General features: G+C 39.2%; 1 protein-coding gene across 1 annotated transcript in view; it reads left to right on the top strand.

Annotated features, from left to right (window-relative positions):
* Window positions 1-12,141: 12,141 nt before the first annotated feature.
* The window catches only part of LOC108665352 (calponin homology domain-containing protein DDB_G0272472), a 54,881-nt gene continuing 45,738 nt past the window's right edge, over window positions 12,142-21,284 (top strand). The window contains exon 1 of the mRNA XM_047880083.1: window positions 12,142-15,427. Coding sequence (XP_047736039.1) covers window positions 12,390-15,427 — 3,038 coding nt within the window. The 5' untranslated portion in view covers window positions 12,142-12,389. The remainder of the gene's footprint in view (window positions 15,428-21,284) is intronic.

Here is a 21,284-nt window from a genome sequence, read left to right as displayed (position 1 = left end):
GTTTCTGAAGTCATTTAAGGGAAACTTGTGAGCTTTTGCAGGCACACGTAAAAAATTAGATCTGGAACGTTAAGTCACGGACGGACGGACGGACATGACGAGCACAGTAGCGCCTTTTTTCCATAAATGAGAAAATGCGCTAAAAACACACGACAAATTCTATTAAATTTAACTAAATGTTGAGTTTGTCATTTAATTCCTTGAAATGGAGAATGAGAGACGATAATGTAACTTATACAATTCATTTCTTGGCAACAATCCATAATTGAAAACTTCCTCCCCAAAGGGAAGATTCAACTCCCAGGATTGGCTAACAGCCATCGGCCGACGCCATACATAGTTAACTGTTGAATTTTCGAAAATGCCCGAAAAAGTATTTAATAATTCTTTATGATAGTGTGTGCATTAACAAATAATACAACAAAAAAATTAACTCAGCACTCACTGCAGTGAGTGACAGAGAGCGCATTTTCTCTCGACGAAAACTTGAGGTCACGGACGGACAGACAGACGGACATGGCGAGCACAATATTGCATTTCTTCCATAAATGAGAAAATGCGCTAAAAATAACCTGAGACACTCATACTTGCTTGCAAATAATATCAGACACATTGTATAACGTTGAGCGGGAAAAGATATTCATATTTTTCACCTAATTTCGTATGATCCAATCCTAGCGCATAAAAAACACATAAGATTCAACATCCTCGTACTGACTATTATATTATATGTTATATAAATATAATTGACTTACACTAAATAAATCTACTATATACATGATATACTCCTAAATACTTATACTCTACTATATACTGTACTTATACTATACTAAATAAATCTATTTTAAATTAAGAGATATGGTGGAGCTGACATGAATTGATCCAACTTTGATTGCCAGCGTAGATTTTTTTTTTTTTTGATGGAGAGCGTCCGTGCATAATTTCAACTTTGACAATAGCGCAAACTACCCTATCACAAATTAATTCAAATGAGTTAGACTAAACCCCATGAATGTCGTAGGAAATTACAAAAGCTTAATTCAAGTCGAAAAAGTAATTCCACTTCCTTGAAGGTAAAACTCCTCAAACAACAAACATCGCCGCATAAGTAAATTTAGCAGCACTTGCATGGAGAGAAATGAGTGGGACTTGTCCAAATAAACGATGTGCTCATGCTTGGGTCGTCTTCCTGACTAAGGTCGGCCAAAAAATTAGATCAGTACTCACTGCAGTGAGTGACAGAGAGCGCATTTTCCGTCCGTCCGTGAAGTCACGGACGGACGGACGGACGGACGGGCAGACATGACGAGAACAAAAGCGCCTTTTTAGCGCATTTTCCCATTTATGGAAAAAATGCACTATTGTGCTCGCCATGTCCGTCTGTCTGTCTGTCCGTCCGTCCGTCCGTGACCTCAAGCTTTCGTCGACGAGAAAATGCTCTCTCTGTCACTCACTGCAGTGAGTACTGGTCTGTCTGTCTGTCCGTCCGTCCGTCTGTCCGTCAGTCCGTGACCTCAAGTTTTCGTCGACGAGAAAATGCGCTCTCTGTCTCTCACTGCAGTGAGTATACTGAGTTATATTTTTCGGGTCATCTTCCTGACTAAGGTCGACAAAAAAAATATATATCAGTACTCACTGCAGTGAGTGACAGAGAGCGCATTTTCTCGTCGATGAAAACTTGAAGTCACGGACGGACAGACGGACGGACAGACGGACGGGCAGACATGACAACCACAATAGCGCCTTTTTCCCATACATGAGAAAATGCGCTAAAATACAGGCTCATCAATTTTCCATACTGAAAGTTTGACACTGTTTATACAACACGACCCATTGATATTTCTGTGTGCAATAGAGGGCAAGCGTGCGATGTTCTTTAGCTGCAGCTGCGGAAATTGGCAGCTATAGACGTGGCACTGCAGCTATACGGCTCAGCTGCAGCTGCACGCTTCAGCTGCAGCTGCACGCTTCAGCTGCAGCTGGCTGTGGGTGGCACTGCCGCTGAGCACTCAGCTCCTCAGTGGAGGCAGCAGCTGAGGGGCTCAGAGGCTCTGTGGCAAGTGAAGCTGTTAGTTTAAGTGACTAGACCGCTCTAGAAGTGAAAAGTAATTTTTCACCCTATGATTTGACTGCTCTAGAAGTGAAATGTCATGCATCACTCTCTGATTTGGTCGCTCTTTACCAAGAAAAACCATTAGAATGAATTCAAATTTATTGATTCCATACGTTTTACCTTACTCGATGATTACTCACAGTGATTACTAGAAGTGAAATGTAATTCATCAACCTATGATTTTACCGCTCTAGAAATGAAATGTTATTCTTCAACCTAGACTTGACCGCTCTTGATATGAAATGTAATTTATCACCCTATGATTTTTCCGCTCTTGAAGTGAAATGTTATTCATCACACTATGACTTGGCCGCTCTACAAGTGAAATGTAATTATTCAACCTATGACTGGCCGCTCTAGAGGTGAAATGTAATTCATTTACCTATGACTTGTCCGCTCTAGAAGTGAAAAGTAATTCATCAAATTATGGCTTTTCAGTTTTAATTGTTGTGGGACAATTACCTTTAATGTTTTCGTGAACTACCCGCAAGTACAGCTATAAATTTCTTAACATGAAATCAAAGAACTATTCATGACGTTTTTATTTAGCAATTGACAAGCTCAGTGTTCTGTAGGCAAGTCTCGGAACAAGAGATTGAATTTCTGAAAAAAGAGGGAAATTTCTCCATGGTGTCTTTGCGACTCGGGTAAAGTTGTAGATAATCTTTCAGCCAACCCTTGAAGTGTTGAGTAGGATCTCTGTGTGAAGGTCACGTCCTTAGTCAGTGTAGAGACCACGTGAATTTAAACAAAAGTTTAAAACGCTCGAAAACGAAATTGACGAAATTTTCGCAAGATTAGTAAGATTTTGCAAAGTCATTGATAATATTTACAAACTAGGCGGACGAAAATATGTCACGTTTATTCTTTACTATTTTTAGCGATTTTCAACTTCAGTGCAACGTTACAAAAAAATAGTCTGAAGCGGATATGCTGTTTGGTTGCACTCGGCTAAAAAATTAGCAGCTAATTAGAATAAATATGTCTAAACAATTTTTCAGCCGCTTTTGTTGCCATCAAAAATAAGTTAATAACTAAAGTTAATTATTCCAAATCTACTAATTGATTTTCATTTATTGTTACGCTACTAAAAAATGCTAATAGAATTTATTCCTATTCATTTAGTTAAATAACCATTTGTTGCCACAACTAAACCCTTTCAACAATAAGAACATTATTACTACACTCACATTCAATAATTTAATTTCATTTATTGTTACGCTACGAGAAGCTTTTCAATTTATTCCTATTCTTTAAGTTAAGTAACCATTTGTTGCCATAACCAAACCCTCTCAACTAGAAGAACTTTATTAACACACCTACATTCAAAACCCTCTGTATAACACAAGGATATTATGCTCGCTGAAATTAGCTAGAAAATCATTCTCTGAGATGCAGAAATTTAATATAGAGAGCTCGCGAGTGCTCTGTAGCTTTGGCAAGACGACACCCACGCTCAACTTCATTTAAATCTTGTCAGGTTTGTAAGACGCAATTTAACATACGAGCCGTGCAGTGTCATACAGGCTCAAGACAACTACCTTATTTCGCTTCCAATTTCTGGGGCCAGAGATGATGGGTCTGATTTTGTTAGACGTCGGTGCCTGGCTTGCTAGCGCATTTTCTCATTTATGGAAAAAAGGCGCTATTGTGTTCGTCATGTCCGTCTGTCTGTCTGTCTGTCTGTCTGTCTGTCCGTCCGTCCGTCCGTCCGTGAAAACGTTTTCGTCGACGAGAAAATGCGCTCTCTGTCATTCACTGCAGTGAGTACTGAGTTATATTTTTTTTACAACGGCTGTTTCTACAACGGCCTGGCTTGTTTCCAACGGCTGTTTCTACAGCGGCCTGGCTTGTTTCTACAACGGCCTGGCTTGTTTCCTACGGATGTTTCTAAAATGGCCTGGCTTGTTTCAAACGGTTGTTTCTGCAACGGCCTGGCTTGTTTCTAACGGCTGTTTCTACAACGGCCTGGCTTGTTTCCAACGGCTGTTTCTACAACGGCCTGGCTTGTTTCCAACGGCTGTTTCTACAACGGCCTGGCTTGTTTCTACAACGGCTGGTCCTTTGATCTTCTCATTGTCGCCCTGAGACCAGGATCACTGTGTCATCTTATTTGCCATCTGGAATGTAGCTCAAGCTGAGAAACTCGAGTAAATTTTTCTGTGGTAGTTTTTCCCTTTGACAAATTTCGCTGGAATGTAGCTCAAGCTGAGAAGATGGAGTAGGTTTTTCGTTGGTATTTTTTCTCTTTATCTGGCAAGTTTCGCTCGAGGGTTTGGAACAAAGTTCCTGACTCTATGGCTGCGATGTCCAAAGCAAGGTGAACTTGAAGGAATAATTTTTTTTAGCTTTTTATGAAGCAAATGCGCGGACTTTTTGAAGTGAAGTGAGGGCACGGCTGCTGATATAGTACGTAAATTTAGCATTGTTTTGAGTTGCTAAATGAAAAGCCTTCAGTCTTTGTTTATTATTTTGTGCAGAGCTCAATGCTTGCTTATTTAGCTGCTGATTAACGGAGTGCCGCTATTTTAGTCTTGTCATTATAGAAAATATTGCGTTATTTAAAGGTAACGAGTAAGAAATATATCGTGAATTGCACGATAAGTGAATAAGCTTGCCAATAATCAAATTTTCACTTCATTTGTATTAAAATCACTTGTTTGCTTGAATCGCAAGTTAACCAGGAATTTAAAAGCAAAGAAAATACCACAAAAATTCACCATATCTTTATAAGAGAAAACTTTTCGGAGTCCAGCTCCATCGTCAGTTCATAACACAAAATTCTGTTCAGAAAAAGTTCAGTCCTAGAAACAGAAATAAATCAATTAGTAAAGTAATAAAGTGAAATGCACTGTCAGGTTTCAAAACGGAAAATAAATATATAAGACATGAAATTAACGCTAGTAAACGGCCTATCTATTTCCTATTTCAAGAGTAAATAGTAAATAGATAGGCCGTATACTAGCGTTAATTTCATGTCTTATTTATTTCTTTTCCATTTTGAAACCTGACAGTGCATTTTACTTTACTAATTGATTTATTTCCATTTCATTTGTTCATTACGTTAATAAATGAATGCGTACCGATAAGCAGTGCAAAATTTAATTAAATGTTAGAAACGTGGCAGGAAATATCGTTGTTGTTTCACTCCAACGACACAGGGAGCTGGTGGGGAAATTTCAATGAACATTGGGTGCCAGCAGCCGTATCATCGTAAAACTGCAGCGCACATCACATGAGCAGCTGTATGTATAATATACAACGCAGTTGTGTGTATACATGTGCAATGCAGCTGTATGTATACATATACAACGCAGTTGTGTGTATACATATGCAACGCAGCTGTATGTATACATGTGCAACGCAGCTGTATGTATACATCTGCAACGCAGTTGTGTGTATACAAGTACAACGCAGCTGTATGTATACATGTGCAACGCAGTTTTATGCATACATGTGTAACGCAGTTGTTTGTATACACGTGCAACGCAGCTGTATGTATACATGTGCAACGCAGTTGTGTGTATACATGTGCAACGCAACTGTATGTATACATGTGCAACGCAGTTGTATATATACATGTGCAACGCAGCTGTATGTATACATGTGCAACGCAGCTGTATATATACATGTGCAACGCAGCTGTATGTATACATGTGCATCGCAGCTGCATGTATACATGTGCGACGCATCTGTATGTATACATGTGCAACGCCGCTTTATGTATACATGTGCAACGCAGTTGTATGTATACATGTGTAACGCAGCTGTATGTATACAAGTGCACGGCAGTTGTATATATACATGTGCAGCTATAAGAATATAATGCAGTGTACTGCGCACTTCATCCGTAAAGCCTGAAGATTCATTTAACGTCGCGTCTACGCTGGCCGACAGCCAGCCTATCATGGGTTCCGATAAATCGCCGGTTGTATTGAACTGAATAAATATTAATATTTATTCAGTTTTTTATTTATTTATTTATTTTATTTATTTATTATTCCCATAATATTAAAGCGATACAAATAGCATCTTTAAAGCGATACAAATAGCATCTTTAAAGCGATACAAATAGCATCTTTAAAGCGATACAAATAGCATTTTTAAAAGATACAAATGGCATCTTTAAAGCGATACAAATAGCATCTTTAAAGCGATACAAATAGCATCATTAAAGCGATACAAATAGCATCTTTAAAGAGATACAAATAGCATCTTTAAAGCGATACAAATAGCATATTTAAAGAAATACAAATAGTATCTTTAAAGCGATACAAATAGCATCTTTAAAGCGATACAAAGAGCATCTTTAAAGCGCTACAAATAGCATCTTTAAAAGCGATACAAATAGCATCTTTAAAGCAATACAAATAGCATCTTTACAGCGATACAAATAGCATCTTTAAAGCGATACAAATAGCATCTTTAGAGCGATACAAATAGCATCTTTAATCTTTAAAGCGATACAAATAGCATCTTCAAAGCTAAACAAATAGCATCTTTCGTATTTAACACAGAAGATAGGCTGCCGTATAGATGCATGATCACTAACATCTTCTGAATTTTAGACTGAGACAAATTTCATTGTTTGCGTGGTGTGTAAAGAGACCTCTAGTTCTTATTAATTTTTCTATTTCTATATCATATTCAATACATCTTCAAAAAATGGCTCGTTTGAAACGTTTTGAATTTGAATTGAGATATTTATGCAACTTATATTTACATAATTAGTTTTAAATAACAATAGAAATAAACTAATATTTAATGTTATTTAGTGTTCTTCTGCCTCAATTCGAAATACTGAATGGATATCGATATATGTGTTCACATTAATTTAGTCCATTCTTATTCTCAATTACACATGAATGAAATAACTAAAGAAGTTATTATATTTATGCCCAGTTAATATTAAACCTTAAAGTCGTCGTTATATTTATTCTCATGTATTGAGATTTAATTTTGTATGATGACGTATGCTTTTTCTTGCTCTTCTAGACTGAGAGCTCTAAGTGCCAAATGTGGTGCAAGCTAAAGTTTATTAATTGGGCTTGAATTAGAATTATTTGAATTTTTAAATAAATGCCTGATGAAAAATTAACGCGCTTGTTCTACACTGTTTATATTTTATTTAATATAATAGCGCGCAATAAATATTTTTTTGTAGAGCTTGAAATTAAAATAAATGTAATTCTCTCTATTTTGTTGCGGCAAATACTTGTGTTTGATTTGGTATAATCACACCCACGGCTCATATTTTCAGGTAGAAAATTCTCAATGATAAAGCTTTTAATTAGCTAGTCTCAATTTCATAATAAGACGCAATCAATCATCATTCATTGGGCGGACTATTATATATATAATAACAACAACAAAATAATAACAGCAACAAAAACTCGCTCATGAGACACAGCTAGGCTGTCATAAATGCTTTAATTTAAACTTTGATTCTCCGATAGATTAACACAAAAAACTGCACGTTGCGTATTTTATATACATAATGTAAACTAATCGCCTTTGATTCTCAGATAGATTAACACATAAGCTGCTCATTACATAGTTTTATAAACATAATCTATAGCCTAACGTACACTTCTTGATCTCTTGTCGTTATTTAGAACTTTTAGAGCTGCCTTTGCGCAAATACTTGATCTCAGTCTTACGTTGTAGCAGTTTCGGTTAACAAGTTCGATAATGAAGGCTTAGTTTGCAATTGGGGCGCTGCGAGGTAAAAACGAGGGCTGCGATGCGGTAAGGTTATGGAGGGAAGGCTGGTTTTGCAGGGCCACACAGCCTGCTAATGTTCCGGAGGCCCAGACGGCCTGATAATGTCCCGAGGGCCACACAGCCTGCTAATGTCCCGAGAGCCACACAGCCTGTTCAGCCTGCTAATGTCCCGAGGGCCACACGGCCTGCTAATGTCCCGAGGGCCACACAGCCTGCTAATGTCCCGCAGGGGCCACACAGCCTGCTAACGCCGCAGGGGCCACACGGCCTGCTAACGCCGCAGGGGCCACACAGCCTGCTTGCTAATGTTCCGGAGGCCAAAAGGCCTGCTAATTACACGGGGCCATACAGCCTGCTAACGCCACTAAGGCACACAGCCTGCTGGTGTAAATGTGCCAAAATTCATGTGATTGTTTTCAAATAATCGCGAGATTGTAAGACCACCTATTACCATAGAAAGCATGAATAGGGATTTAAGTTTTGTACAGAAAGTAAGTCTAGAAAAGAGAACACCTGAATAACGTTCTTTCACAACTTGGCAAATACTCTAGGCTAATTACATTTTTAAATAGACAGATGACCAAAATAAAGATTAAATGTAGGTTTAGTTGAAGACAAGATAATAATGTTTAAATTTGACATTTTTAATCTGTTAACGTTTCGAATGTATCAACGCTCATTATAATTTTATAAGACATAGAATAATGACATTTTGATCAACTTAAATACGTAAAAAGGCAGATTACCTAAAAAAAATTGTAATGCGAAAATCACTTCAAAAATTATTGTGAAAACCAACAATATTATTTACAAAAAGAAACTTTTTGCTAAAAAAATTCTTTGTTCTTCAGTCAAACAAATATAAAACATGAATTTTTGAGCATATTGTTTAAACTTTAAATTATTTCTACTTATCAATAGCTTTAAAATAAAACCTTGACCTCATAACCTAAAAGTGTTTCAGTCCGAGCCTCGCCCAACCCTCGAGCGTCACACTTGGCGCCTGACACTGCACTCTAAGCTCTCCTTGCGCCATGTCTGCTTACAGAAATCGGGGTCAAAATAATACCCTAAATTCACTAAAAATTTAATACCCTGAATGCAATACCCTAAATTCAACACCCTAAATTCAATACCATAAATTCAATACCCTAAATTCAACACCCTAAATTTAATACCCAAATTCAGAGAAATCGGGGTCAAAATAAAATCATAAATTCAATCAAAATTCAATACCCTAAATAATAAGTGCCCTAAATTCAATACCCTAAATTCAGAGAAATCGGGGTCAAAATAATACCCTAAATTCAATATGTTTGGGCTCAAAGATTCCGTGTAGTGGTTTTCGTTGGAACAAATGATTAAAATATAACATTAATTACGTTAGAATTGAGTGGAACATTTGTTTTCTCCTACCAGCTGAATTGGTCTTGCTCTTCTCGTATGTCGAGGTAACATTCAAATTATCGAATGAAAATCTTCGATAAAACTGGTTTCCCTCCTTTTAAATATTGCTTGAATTTCCAATCGGGTAGCATCTCGGAAACTCACTAATTGCTCTTGGATATATACTTAAAATTACGTGACTTAGACTGGTTAATAATTCGAATGGCTCTCCATTCATTTTGCATTTCGCGTTCAAGTTGCAATATTATCTGCGTCCTGAAATTCATTTTTATACGTCAATATAGTTACGCAAATTTGTGTTCAGTGTATTTAACAGTATTCCGTATACAAGAAATGAGATGTGCTCATTTTTTATTGTTCTAAATGTTAATTGTTTTGGGGAAGATTAAACAGAGCGGTAATTTTAAACATTTAAATGAAGTGGATATGCTGAAGTTGATCTTTTGGCTTTTTCTAGGTAACTTAAAACAATTTACAAAAGGAATGAGATTGTGCGTCATCACATTCATTCCTAAGCATTTCAAACACAGGCATTCTTTACTTTGGCACATAATGGAAAAATTCATGGGAATAATTGAATTGATGCAACATTGCATTTACTTATTCACGGAAAGAGACAAATTTTATTTGAATGCCTGCCATTGCTATCCAAGTCTTGTTTACAATAAAGAAGTAACATACACAAATTGGGTGCATATTGATTTTATATATGTACCCTATATAACATTATTATTTATTGGTATATGCAAAGAAATCCTGCTCTAGTATTCGAATACTCGTATTCATATGGATGGTCTTCTGAATATTTTTCGTATTGGAGTGAAGCGTTATAGATAATATCTAAAGATTATTCACAATCTGAGAGATTTTTCCAAAAAACAAAATAAATGAAGATTATTTACGTACTGTAAGATGCTCCCATTCATATAAAAAATGTTCACACTCTCTAGTTATTCCAGAGTGGCTTCAAAAAGAGATAAAAATATAAATGATTCATTTCGAAATAACACTTAAATAAATATGCATTTATTAAATTGGGTTTATCATTGAGAATAACCCTGTACTACTATTTATTTGTATCATGTATTTTGATACATATCAGATTTTAATTTAAAACTGCACGTATTTTTGATCCGCATCGCTGAATTTAGACTATGCGGGGCCCTTCCAACATCATGCGTGCTACAGTATAGACTTACATTTAAAATCAACCTTATTGCAGGTCTGATCTTACCTTCAAGTTCTTTCAGTGGCGTGCCGTATAAGCTAATGTTTGCGTAGCTTCTCCGTCTACGCGATTAAAATCTTAACGTCGTTTTCTTTCGACGTCTTATTGAACATTTTGAAAAATGTCACCCGGCAATTTTAAGGACCTTCACTTTAAAATTATACATGCGTTATGACGCGATCTATTTTATAATAAATCTTCCCTAACGAGGAAAATCCCATGAAAAGATATGCACATGACGAACAAAGGAGGTCTCATAAATTGCCTCGCGGTGCAGTCATCAGAGAGCAGCAGCATAGCAGCATGGCGGCTAAGGCACAAAATTAATAAAATTCTTCATAAAACAGGCGCTCCCGGCGCCGCAAGTAGCGCTTGATTGTATCGCGTGCGTTTCATTAGAGCGACGCCAGCCGCATAATACGTTGAGTCAACAGGGCGGCATAGAAGCCCCCCTTAATTGCTTCATTAACATGGTAGAGCGGGAATTAGCTTGGTAATTGTAAACTGTAGTGTATTGTAAGGTCGAAATAATTTCGTTAATGTTGCTTTGAATGGCGTTATTACATAGAAACGCAGGAAAAAACGTTTTAACTTATTTCCACGCGTTAAGCTGGACCGGCATGATAATGTTAAGAAGATGTTAATGTTAAGTTAATTTGTTAAATGTTAAGTTGATGTTTAGTCACATATGGTGGAGGGAGTGCACGACAGTGATCAGACTTGGCCCAACATAACACTTTGGTTAATTTTCCTATCCAAGGGTGAGCGCGCTAGAGGGCATAACAGTCAAATGTAATGTGGTCAATTGCATAAAGCCATATCCCGGAATGTTCACAGCATGCATCTGGCCAAACCTACTCCGGCCTAACCTACTAACGTTACATTTCTAAACACAAAAACAAACCTTAGCGGACCTATCCTAATCTCATTGGCTGCAGAAAGTTAGAGAGGCGGGGCAAATGAGCGGGTAGGGACAGTCATTGGCTACACAAAAATTGTAAATCAGGGCAGTGTGAATAGGTTAGGCCAGTAAAAGCCAGGCCGGAGTATGTGAGACCGGCTGCAGAACAGCCGTTATAAGCGAGCATGTTTGATAATATATAAGCGAGCATACTTAAGCATTGTCTGAAGATTTACGGCGCTCTCATCATTGAGCAGTAACCCTAACAAAATTTAGAGTCGCCCCAGCTTCTGGTAATCCAAATCAGAAGCTAGCGCGTCTGTAAATTTTCACTGGGAAGTCACTGGTCTGGATTACTGTCTTACAGCGCAGTCTGCAGCTTCTAGCTCTGATTCTGAAAGTAGTTATTGCATGCTACGGCTATACTTTGGTAACAGGGCTTATTTTATACCTAAAAATTTTGACCCATGGTTATATGTATTTATACAGCCCCTCATTGCAGGTATATGAACTAAATAAATAATCGATTGTGGTGTGAATTCGTTTGGAAGTGTCAGTCGTTGCCTCGGAGCCAATGGGCTTGTTAAGGCTCCGGTCTTTCTTCTAATAGGATGTGGTCTGGATATAATTAAATTATTGTCTGGCAAAGTCGTAATTAGAACATCTTCGGTATTTGTTGTGTAGTGAATATAAGAATTACGGTCATTAAAAGAAGTAGTTCAGTCCCCTAATATGATAAATTCTTCAATTTGATCCCTACAGATACACGTTGTTGTAAATCGGATAGATAAGGTGACAGAGTTGATTTAAAGTCGTCATAATAGGCGGTAATAGACACGAGAATAACTCGGAAACGTGAAGTGTTTTAAGTTGCAAGGATTGAGCCAACGAATTGTTCCTTGTTTATTCATCAAATATTTCATACTAAAAGTGGAGCGCCTCTGAAGCGCTGGTGTTTGATGCACTTACTTCTTTTTATAAATATATTCTGAAAAGATACCAACAACTCGGCCTAAATGGTGAACAATTCAGTAGCTCCTAGAAAATCCCCGACGCCACCAGGCGTGAAAGGAACGATCCCTGTGCCTCCAGCGAGGAAGAACCATCCCATGTCGAATTCTGGTTCTAAAAAAGGTCATTCAGCTCCAACTAATAAGAGTCCCGTCCGAAATCCGGGGCAAAGACCTCAAGGAAAAGTTCTCACTAAGGGCCCTGACTCGCCGGCTCCAAAACAGAAGGCTGAAGTTAAGAGCGATACAGCGTCAGGGAGCGGGAAGAAGAGTTCTACAGTTTCAGTGAATGTTGCTCCCACAGCCGATGGAAATTTGCAGGCGACGACTTGTAGGAGGGGAACCCCAGTGCAGCAAAACGCGGGGGCTACTTCTATTGTGTTGGTGAATAGCCAAGTGCCTCTCGTTAATGTGCAACCATTGCATCAATTACAAGCTCCACAGCAACAACAGTCCCCTGCTCAAACTTCGCTTGAACTTCCAAAGCAGGAGCAGACTAATCAAATTCAATTACCGATAAATGCTAAGCAAAATGGATCCGTAAGTGATAATGAATCACGAATTCAAGATGCCATAAATCAATTTCATCAAAATGCATCTGAGTCTCAACATAGTCTAGAAACTCACAGGCAACATAATGAACAACTACCAAATTTAGGCATTATAATTGATCAATCGTTTGATCTGCAGCAACCTGTAAAACAACAATATAGTCAACAAATACAAAAGCTGGAGCTAGGTCCTCAAACACCTCAACAACCACAGAAATTTTCGACTCCAATGTCGCAAGTGATGGATCAGACTTCACCGAAGTTTATACAGACTTCACCGCTTCAGTCCCCTGAAATAAGCCTTCAACAAGCGGATATCCAACAACAAATTCTGATGAAACAGCGTCAACTCAAGCCCGCTCCCATGCCTTGCATAAACGGCGTGGTACTCGACCAGCCTCTAAACGCTAGCCTCGACAGCTCCCCTAATGAACCGAAAAACCCTTTCTTTAAAAGCCAGATGATTAAATCTCCTAAATTAGGTCGTAGAGTTTCATCACCCAACTCGGGAGTTTCACAAGATCAGTTACTGGTCGGAAATGAATCTGTGAGCGAGAAGATTCCCGGCTTCCTGAGAGGTAACGGACTTCGAAAAGGAAATTTCTCAGGATTTCAACCTCGAGTTCAAGCAAAACAGATTCTTGGTCATCACATCAACCGCCGCTTGTCGCAGACGCAAGGTCCTGGATGTGCATCGCAGCCTAATTTCGCGTACAGTCAAGGAGACTTGACAGAGAACACATCAAATCGTGGATCGTCGAACAATTTGATGACAATGGCCGATTTTTCCATCAGTACGCCTGAAAATTTGGCAGACCATAACACGGAAGCCTTTGGAACACTAATGAGTGCGTTACAGAGCACCCAATCAGAAATGTTACCTCAAACATTACCCATGTTCCCTTCACAAACAAATTTCGTTTCCCCGAAGCAACGAACTTCCTCCATATCATCAACTAGATCAATGACCCAAGCCTTACAAGCAACCTTGCTTCCTCAGCAAAGCGTTCCCTTCGAGGCAACCCATGTGCCTACATCGGCCTCGAACGCAATCACCGAGATGACCAACTCTCAGGAAGCTTCAAAAGAAAGTCTTTCTAAAGTTGAACTGCGCAGGACTTCAATTGATGAAGCTAGCCCACCAAGTGAAGGAACTGGAACGTTGCTAAAATGCAATCCAGTTAGGAGCCAAGTCTTCCCAGCCCAATTCAAGAAAAATAAAATAATTGGACATAATCTAGCTGCAATTAACCACACGTTCAAAGCTTCTACAAATAACCAGGTTGAACATCCAATTTCGGAAGCAGAAATCTCTTATGTAGAAGTTAAGCCCGAAGCTGTGGGAGTCGAAACTCTGTCAGGCGATGTTTCCAAAATTCAAAGTGTTGTTTCAGGCAACTCTGCGTCTAATACGAACCTTTCCAATGCGTCGAATATTTTGCTGGCTGCTAGAGTCGACACGACTCCAATGTCACCTACGACGTCCATTACTGAGCCAGCACAGAAGAGTATGTCCACTGTATCACTGATAAATATCAATGATATGAAAACCAAAGAATGTATCGCGCGCGAATTAGTAGGCAGTTCTGATTCCGGAGTTGCCACAGAAGCCCACTGCAATGAAGAGAAAAAAGCTGACGCAATACCAAAGCCAATCATTACGTCATCGGAATCAAGCGCTGCTATGACTCCTCGACAAAAAGTCGACGACATTGCCAAGGAAGGAATGACGGATAAATTACCGGCAGAAGTTCCTCTAGCAAAGCAACATGAGGCAGGAAAGGAAATTCGAGAAAGAGAGGTCACATCCGTAAAGCAGAGAAGGTTTAGCGAACTCAAGAACTACAAGATCGGAGAGAAGAGTAGACTGCAGGCTGAAGCACAAGCAGCAGCGCTGGCGGAGGTAGCTCTGAAGGATCAATCACGGGCCATGAGCGCGGCTGCTGGAGACTCGGCCGCTTCTGCTCCAGCGCCTGATCAATTACGGGCCAAATGCGCGGCTGCTGGAGACTCGGCCGCTCCTGCTCCAGCGCCTGATCAATCGTGGGCCAAATGTGCGGCTGCTGGAGACTCGGCGGCTGCTGCTCCAGCGTCTGATCAATCACGGGCCAAATGCGCGGCTGCCGGAGACTCGGCCGCTGCTGCTCCAGCGCCTGATCAATCGCGGGCCAAATGCGCGGCTGTGGGAGACTCGGCCGCTGCTGCTCCAGCTCCTGATCAATCGCGGGCCAAATGCGCGGCTGCTGGAGACTCGGCCGCTGCTGCTCCAGCTCCTGATCAATCGCGGGCCAAATGCGCGGCTGTGGGAGACTCGGCCGCTGCTGCTCCAGCTCCTGATCAATCACGGGCCAAATGCGCGGCTGTGGGAGACTCGGCCGCTGCTGCTCCAGCGCCTCAGACGAACGCAGTGGACCCGGCGCCGGGATCCGACCGATGTCTCGACCGCAACAACAACAACGACGCCATGGAGGAAATGTTCCGTAAATTGTACGGGTAAGTGAACGTCTGCTATAGATAACCCCATGCATTTTTCTGCAATTGGTGTAAAATTGGTTTAAGTTCATTTACAAATATTCAAATATTTTTCATGTTTCACTCTGGTTGCAAAATTCTTGGATTGATTCCCCGAGTTGACTAAAGAATCTCAATATAATACAAAATATCGGCAGAACAATTCAATAAGTCACTGCCTAAAATTGAAAATGAACTCAATGTTTATCAAAAGTTTCCCATTGCAGGGTAGTTTTCTCTCACATTTTCTTGATAAGGTGAAAACGAGCAGACGTCAGACTGTCTGGTGACGTCAAAGAAGCTCAGGTGTAGGAGGTCATGACGTTCTTTGTTATTCGATGCTAATTATAAACACGGCGACTGGCAACACCGCAGTGCCTTTTTGGCAAGACCTTCTAACGCTCGCTTTAACTTCGACGATGTGCGTTACATCCGCTGCACAGCTCAACCACAGTCGACATTCTGAGTTACATCCGCACAACAATTCAGATTCAGTCGACATTCAATTGAATGAACAAATTATACATTTAATTTAAAATACAGGAAATGCATATTTTAAGTATAATTTTTTATTTTTAGCGCATTTTCTTATTTTTGGAAAAAGGCTCTATTATGCTCGTCATGTCCGTCCGTTCGACCGTGACTTCGCGGACGGACGGACGAGAAATTGCGTTCTCTGTCACTCACTGCAGTGAGTACTGATCTAATTTTTTTCAATCTCGTGCTGATGGTTTGGTACTAGTCTTAGAATCTCGTCTAAGACTAGTACATTACCATACTAAGTAATACAAGAACCATACTAAGAATAATACCTAGTCTCGTCATCTAAGCTCATCTGGACTGAGTACCGCAAATTATTCGCTGTTATTTTTAGCTACAAAACTATTTTGCAGGTAATATTGCCCAATTTACACAGCATAATTTCGTAGTATAGCGCTCGAGTCCGTTTCTAGATCAAGAGATAGAATTATACAAATTTCATCACATCCCTTATAATTTCTTCAAATTGACAAGTTATATATTAAGTACGAGGCGATATTATAAAATTTCACTTGGTACGTTACGACGTGCTATAGAAACATTTCATGTCCCAGACATGAACATAATTAAAAATTTAATATCAAATGTAAAAGACATTATTAGGTTTTAGTGAGTTTCATGTAATTAAATTAACGATCAAAAAATGATATTCATCGAGACTGAGGGAAGCAGAATGATAGCTAAAGAGCTAATATAATATGCTAATTATAGCTATACTGTCCCAAAGAGCCAATATAATGTGCATTAGGACAGTCCATTTCATTCATTATTGTCAGCCTCGTTAAATTATTAAATTAAAAATTAAAAGTGCTATTAATTGATCAATTACAGAAAGTCTAGTGACCCTTGTCATGAGCCCTGCCATGACGCCGCATGACGCATTTGGCACAAGAGTGTCGCATGACGCATCAATGCATTAGTGAGCGAGCTCGTGCGGTTGCCTCTTGTATCGTCATGTCTATTTATTTATTATGAGTAGTTTCCTGATTATAGATTACTGAATATAAGATTATAGATCTTATATTCTTATATTCAGATTCAGATCTTATAAGATTATAGATCTTATATATATATATATATAAGATTATACACATACAGATTACCGAATCGTAAAATTTTATAATAGTCCTTCCGTAGTTCAGAATAAAGTATAAAATGCCATTAAAGTGAGCAAGTGAATATTTTTCGCCTTCTACAGACTGTTATATCTGCGCCTGGGTCAAAAAATTGAGTGTTAGTCTTACTGTATACAGTAATAATGATGCAGTACACTGTTGAATAAGTGCACCCAACTGCTAACTTAATTGACCAACACCCATATCCACTCAACTCGTCAACTCGTTGCTGTTTTGGAAATTCAAACGAACTGAAATTGATGTGACAATTGACTGATAAAATTCAATATTCCTTTTTAAATTAAATTAGCTTATGGTTTAAATTTGTTGGTTGTGTTATAGAGCATAAGAGGAGATAAATATCCCCTATTCTCTGCAGCTGGCGCACGTTTCAAACGAATTCAACAAGTTCACAACTGGAAATACGGTTGAAACGGGGAATTTTTTTGATGCAAAAATAGATACAAAAAATAAATTGGAAGGAATACAGAGGAAAATTCAGAGCATTTCAATTAAAAAAATAAATTAGTGAATGGATCAATAACGCCGTAACATTAGTTATTTTTCATGTATGTTCTAAATAAAATTACCGTATAGGATGCTGAAGTCACTTCAATATCTATCTGCCTGACATGAATAAGTCAATCTTTAATTAAACTGCTTGTAATTTCTACTCGTGCATTAACGGCAAATATTGCAATGTTGTTGCACAACCTGCATGCAATCAAGCAATAAGATTACAGCATCCTTATAGGATTACAGCTCTGAGATTCCTAACACCACACAGACCGCTGTAAATAGCGCTCCTATGCACTATGCGCGGGGTCAATAGTGCTGGCTAATCCCTAGCAAAACTATTGTAGTATGCAAAAGCAATAAATAATTATACGGTCTTCTTTGCTAACTGATCATTATTCAACAGTTCTTCAGAATATCCTTCATCTAGCGTAGAGTAAGTAGCAAATAAAATATTAAAGAATCGTGTCTATTCGAAAAGAGGTAAAAGTAAGAAAAATGTTAGGGTAAAAATTATTTTTACACGCACTTGTGAATTTTCCATTACGGGAATTTCTATATTGAATATTTTGTTGGAATTGTTGACTTCCCTTTCGCCATTTATTTTACATTTTATACAAATTTTCATTGTGTCACTGCTGCTCCTACAACGCATCTCTTCAACACTCTTGAATCCTTGCCTAAAATTTACGAATTAATTGATAAATTAATCAATGCGGAATAATTCATTCCCTGTGCCGCGGAAATATCAATTTACTATAAAACAAAATTAGAATTAGTCATTAGAAAATAAAATTAGTGGAAATTTCTGATTATCAGTTTGCGGTCTCATTGACATATTTTACGTCGAAATGAATAGTTATCGTAAACCTATATGTAAAAGTTTTATTAATCGTAAAAAGTTAACGTTGAGGGTCATCAAGGACAAAAAATGGGCTCTTTAAGTTAAAATTATGAAGAACCTCTTTTCAACATTTGTAAATTTGTGAGAAAGCTTGCCATCAATAAATGCATATGCACGCCATTATTTACATTTACACATTTCACTTCCTAACCCTCTACCGCCGTATGTAACTCTCGTGAACATAACTTTCAACTTAAATTATACGTAAACTATTGAGTGTAGCAACCTGAGGACGTTTGTACGCAACAGAGAACATTTTAAAGTTGTCGTACGTGGCGGCAACCATCAGTGCAAGTTGCTTTGCGCTCACTAGAACGTATCCTTTTTGGGAAGTAGGCTTGTGACAATATTGCTCCTGTTACTCGTGTCACGCGGTAGAGGGTTAAAATTGGTAAAATGTGGCGTTTCCAACTCGCTAAAAAGGGGCATCGAATTCTCATGCAATTTAAGACCTGCGTCTCTGATTGGCTGGCTGACATTAAAATTATAACATTGAACACGGAAGTAGACAGATAATAATGAATCGGAAATAAGTTGACTAGCTATGCAAGCTTCGGGCAGGCTGTAGCTCGATCTGTACGCGCCAGAAAGGATCCATATAATCCACATTGAAAATAGAGTGGGGAACCACCCTACTGCCTTTGTATCTTTTCCTGACACTCAGCTAGTATTCTTTTCTCTTAATTACCGCCTGACATGAGTAACCGAAGCAATATTGTCACACGCCTACTTCCCAAAAAGGATACGTTCTAGTGAGCGCAAAATAACTTGCACTGATGGTTGCCGCCACGTACGACAACTTTAAAATGTTCTCTGTTGCGTACAAACGTCCTCAGGTTGCTACACTCAATAGTTTGAGATGGATAAGTGAATAATTTTGCAAAATCCGCTATATTCTTAGGCTGGGATGAACGCAGCGTATAAGTAGCGAGTGGTTGATCAGTTTTTCGTGACAGGAATGGCGCGGTTAAGGTCTAAGATTTATGTTCTGTAGAATATTTGATAATTTCTCATATTATATTAAGATAAATTAAAACTTTCCCCCTAAGAATAAAACAGATCGAAAAAATCATAACAGCTCAAATCGACTGAGACTGGTCTCGTTGAAATACGAAGACGGTATAGACTGCGCTGTCATTTCGCGTTATCGGCGCTAGCACGCCTGCCGTCTGTAGGATTGAGTCGCCATCAAGAGGGTTTTGAGCTGCCAACAACAGGGTTGAAAAGACAACAAGAGGGTTGAGAAGACAACAAGAGGGTTGAGAAGACAACAAGAGGGTTGAGAAGATAACAAGTGGGTTGAGCCGCCAGGAAGACGGTTGAGTCACCATCTGTAGGATTGAGCCGCCATCAAGAGGGTTTTGAGCTGCCAACAAGAGGGTTGAAACGGCAACAAGAGGGTCGATACGACAACCATAGGGTTGAGACGACAACAAGAAGGTTTAGACGACAGCAAGAGGCTTGAGACGACGAGAAAAGGGTTGAGACGACAACAAGAGACTTGAGACGACGAGAAAAGGGTTTAAACGACAATAAAAGGGTTGAGAAGACAACAAGAGGGTTGAGACGACAACAAGAGGCTTCGGACGACGAGAAAAGGGTTGAGACGATAAGAGATTTGAGCCGCGAGCAAAAGGGTTGAGACGACATCAAGAGGGTTGAAAAGTGAGATAGAGGGTTTACCGCTAGCATGAGGGTTGAGACGACAACAGAGGGTTGAGCTGCCAACAAGAGGGTTGAGACGACAACAAGAGGGTTGAGCTGCCAACAAGAGGGTTGAGACGACAGCAAGAGAGTTGAGAACAAGAGGGTTGCACCGCGAGCACGAGTGTCGGGAATTGAAGACGAGGGTTCAATCGTGGTGGTTGCCTTCAACGTGTGCCAAACGTCGCCTCCCGCAGTTGTCTGTGGCACGTCGAGCTGTGCGCGTCTTTTTTGGTGCGAAAATCACGAAATGTTCGTTGGTCTCGGATTTTATTACGAATGTTCCTGCAAATTCTACGCAAAAATCACGAAGTAATCGTTGATACGCAGCTATGATTTCTGTTACGAATATTCTTGCAAATTTTACATGAAAATCACGAAGTGTTCGTTGGTCTCGGATTTTGTTACGAATGTTCCTGCAAATTCTACACGAAAATCACGAAATGTTCGTTAATCCCGCAGCTACGATTTCGTTACGAATGTTCCTGCAAATTCTACACGAAAATCACGAAGTGTTCGTTGATCCGAAGCTATGATTTCTGTTACGAATGTTCCTGTAACTTCTTCACGAAAATCACGAAGTGTTCGTTGGTCCCGCAGCTAAGATTTCTGTTACGAATGTTCCTGCAAATTCTACACGAAAATCACGAAGTGTTCGTTGATCCGCAGCTATGATTTCGTTACGAATGTTCCTGTAACTTCTACACGAAAATCACAAAGTGTTCGTTGATCCGAAGCTATGATTTCTGTTACGAATGTTCCTGTAACTTCTTCACGAAAATCACGAAGTGTTCGTTGGTCCCGCAGCTAAGATTTCTGTTACGAATGTTCCTGCAAATTCTACACGAAAATCACAAAGTGTTCGTTGATCCGCAGCTATGATTTCGTTACGGATGTTCCTGTAAATTCTACACGAAAATAACGAAGTGTTCGTTGGTCCCGCTGCTATGATTTCGTTACGAATGTTCCTGTAACTTCTTCGAACTTAACACGAGTCTCCCCGTCTTTGGGATGCCTTTACAGATGAAATTATTTCCAGCATTTTCATTTTCGAAGTGAT

The sequence above is a fragment of the Hyalella azteca genome, unplaced genomic scaffold (assembly GCF_000764305.2).
Source record: "Hyalella azteca isolate HAZT.00-mixed unplaced genomic scaffold, Hazt_2.0.2 contig4627, whole genome shotgun sequence".
Taxonomy (NCBI): Eukaryota; Metazoa; Arthropoda; class Malacostraca; order Amphipoda; family Hyalellidae; genus Hyalella; species Hyalella azteca.
The sequence above is the reverse complement of the archived record's forward strand: the minus strand, read 5'-3'. Positions and strand labels throughout refer to the sequence as shown.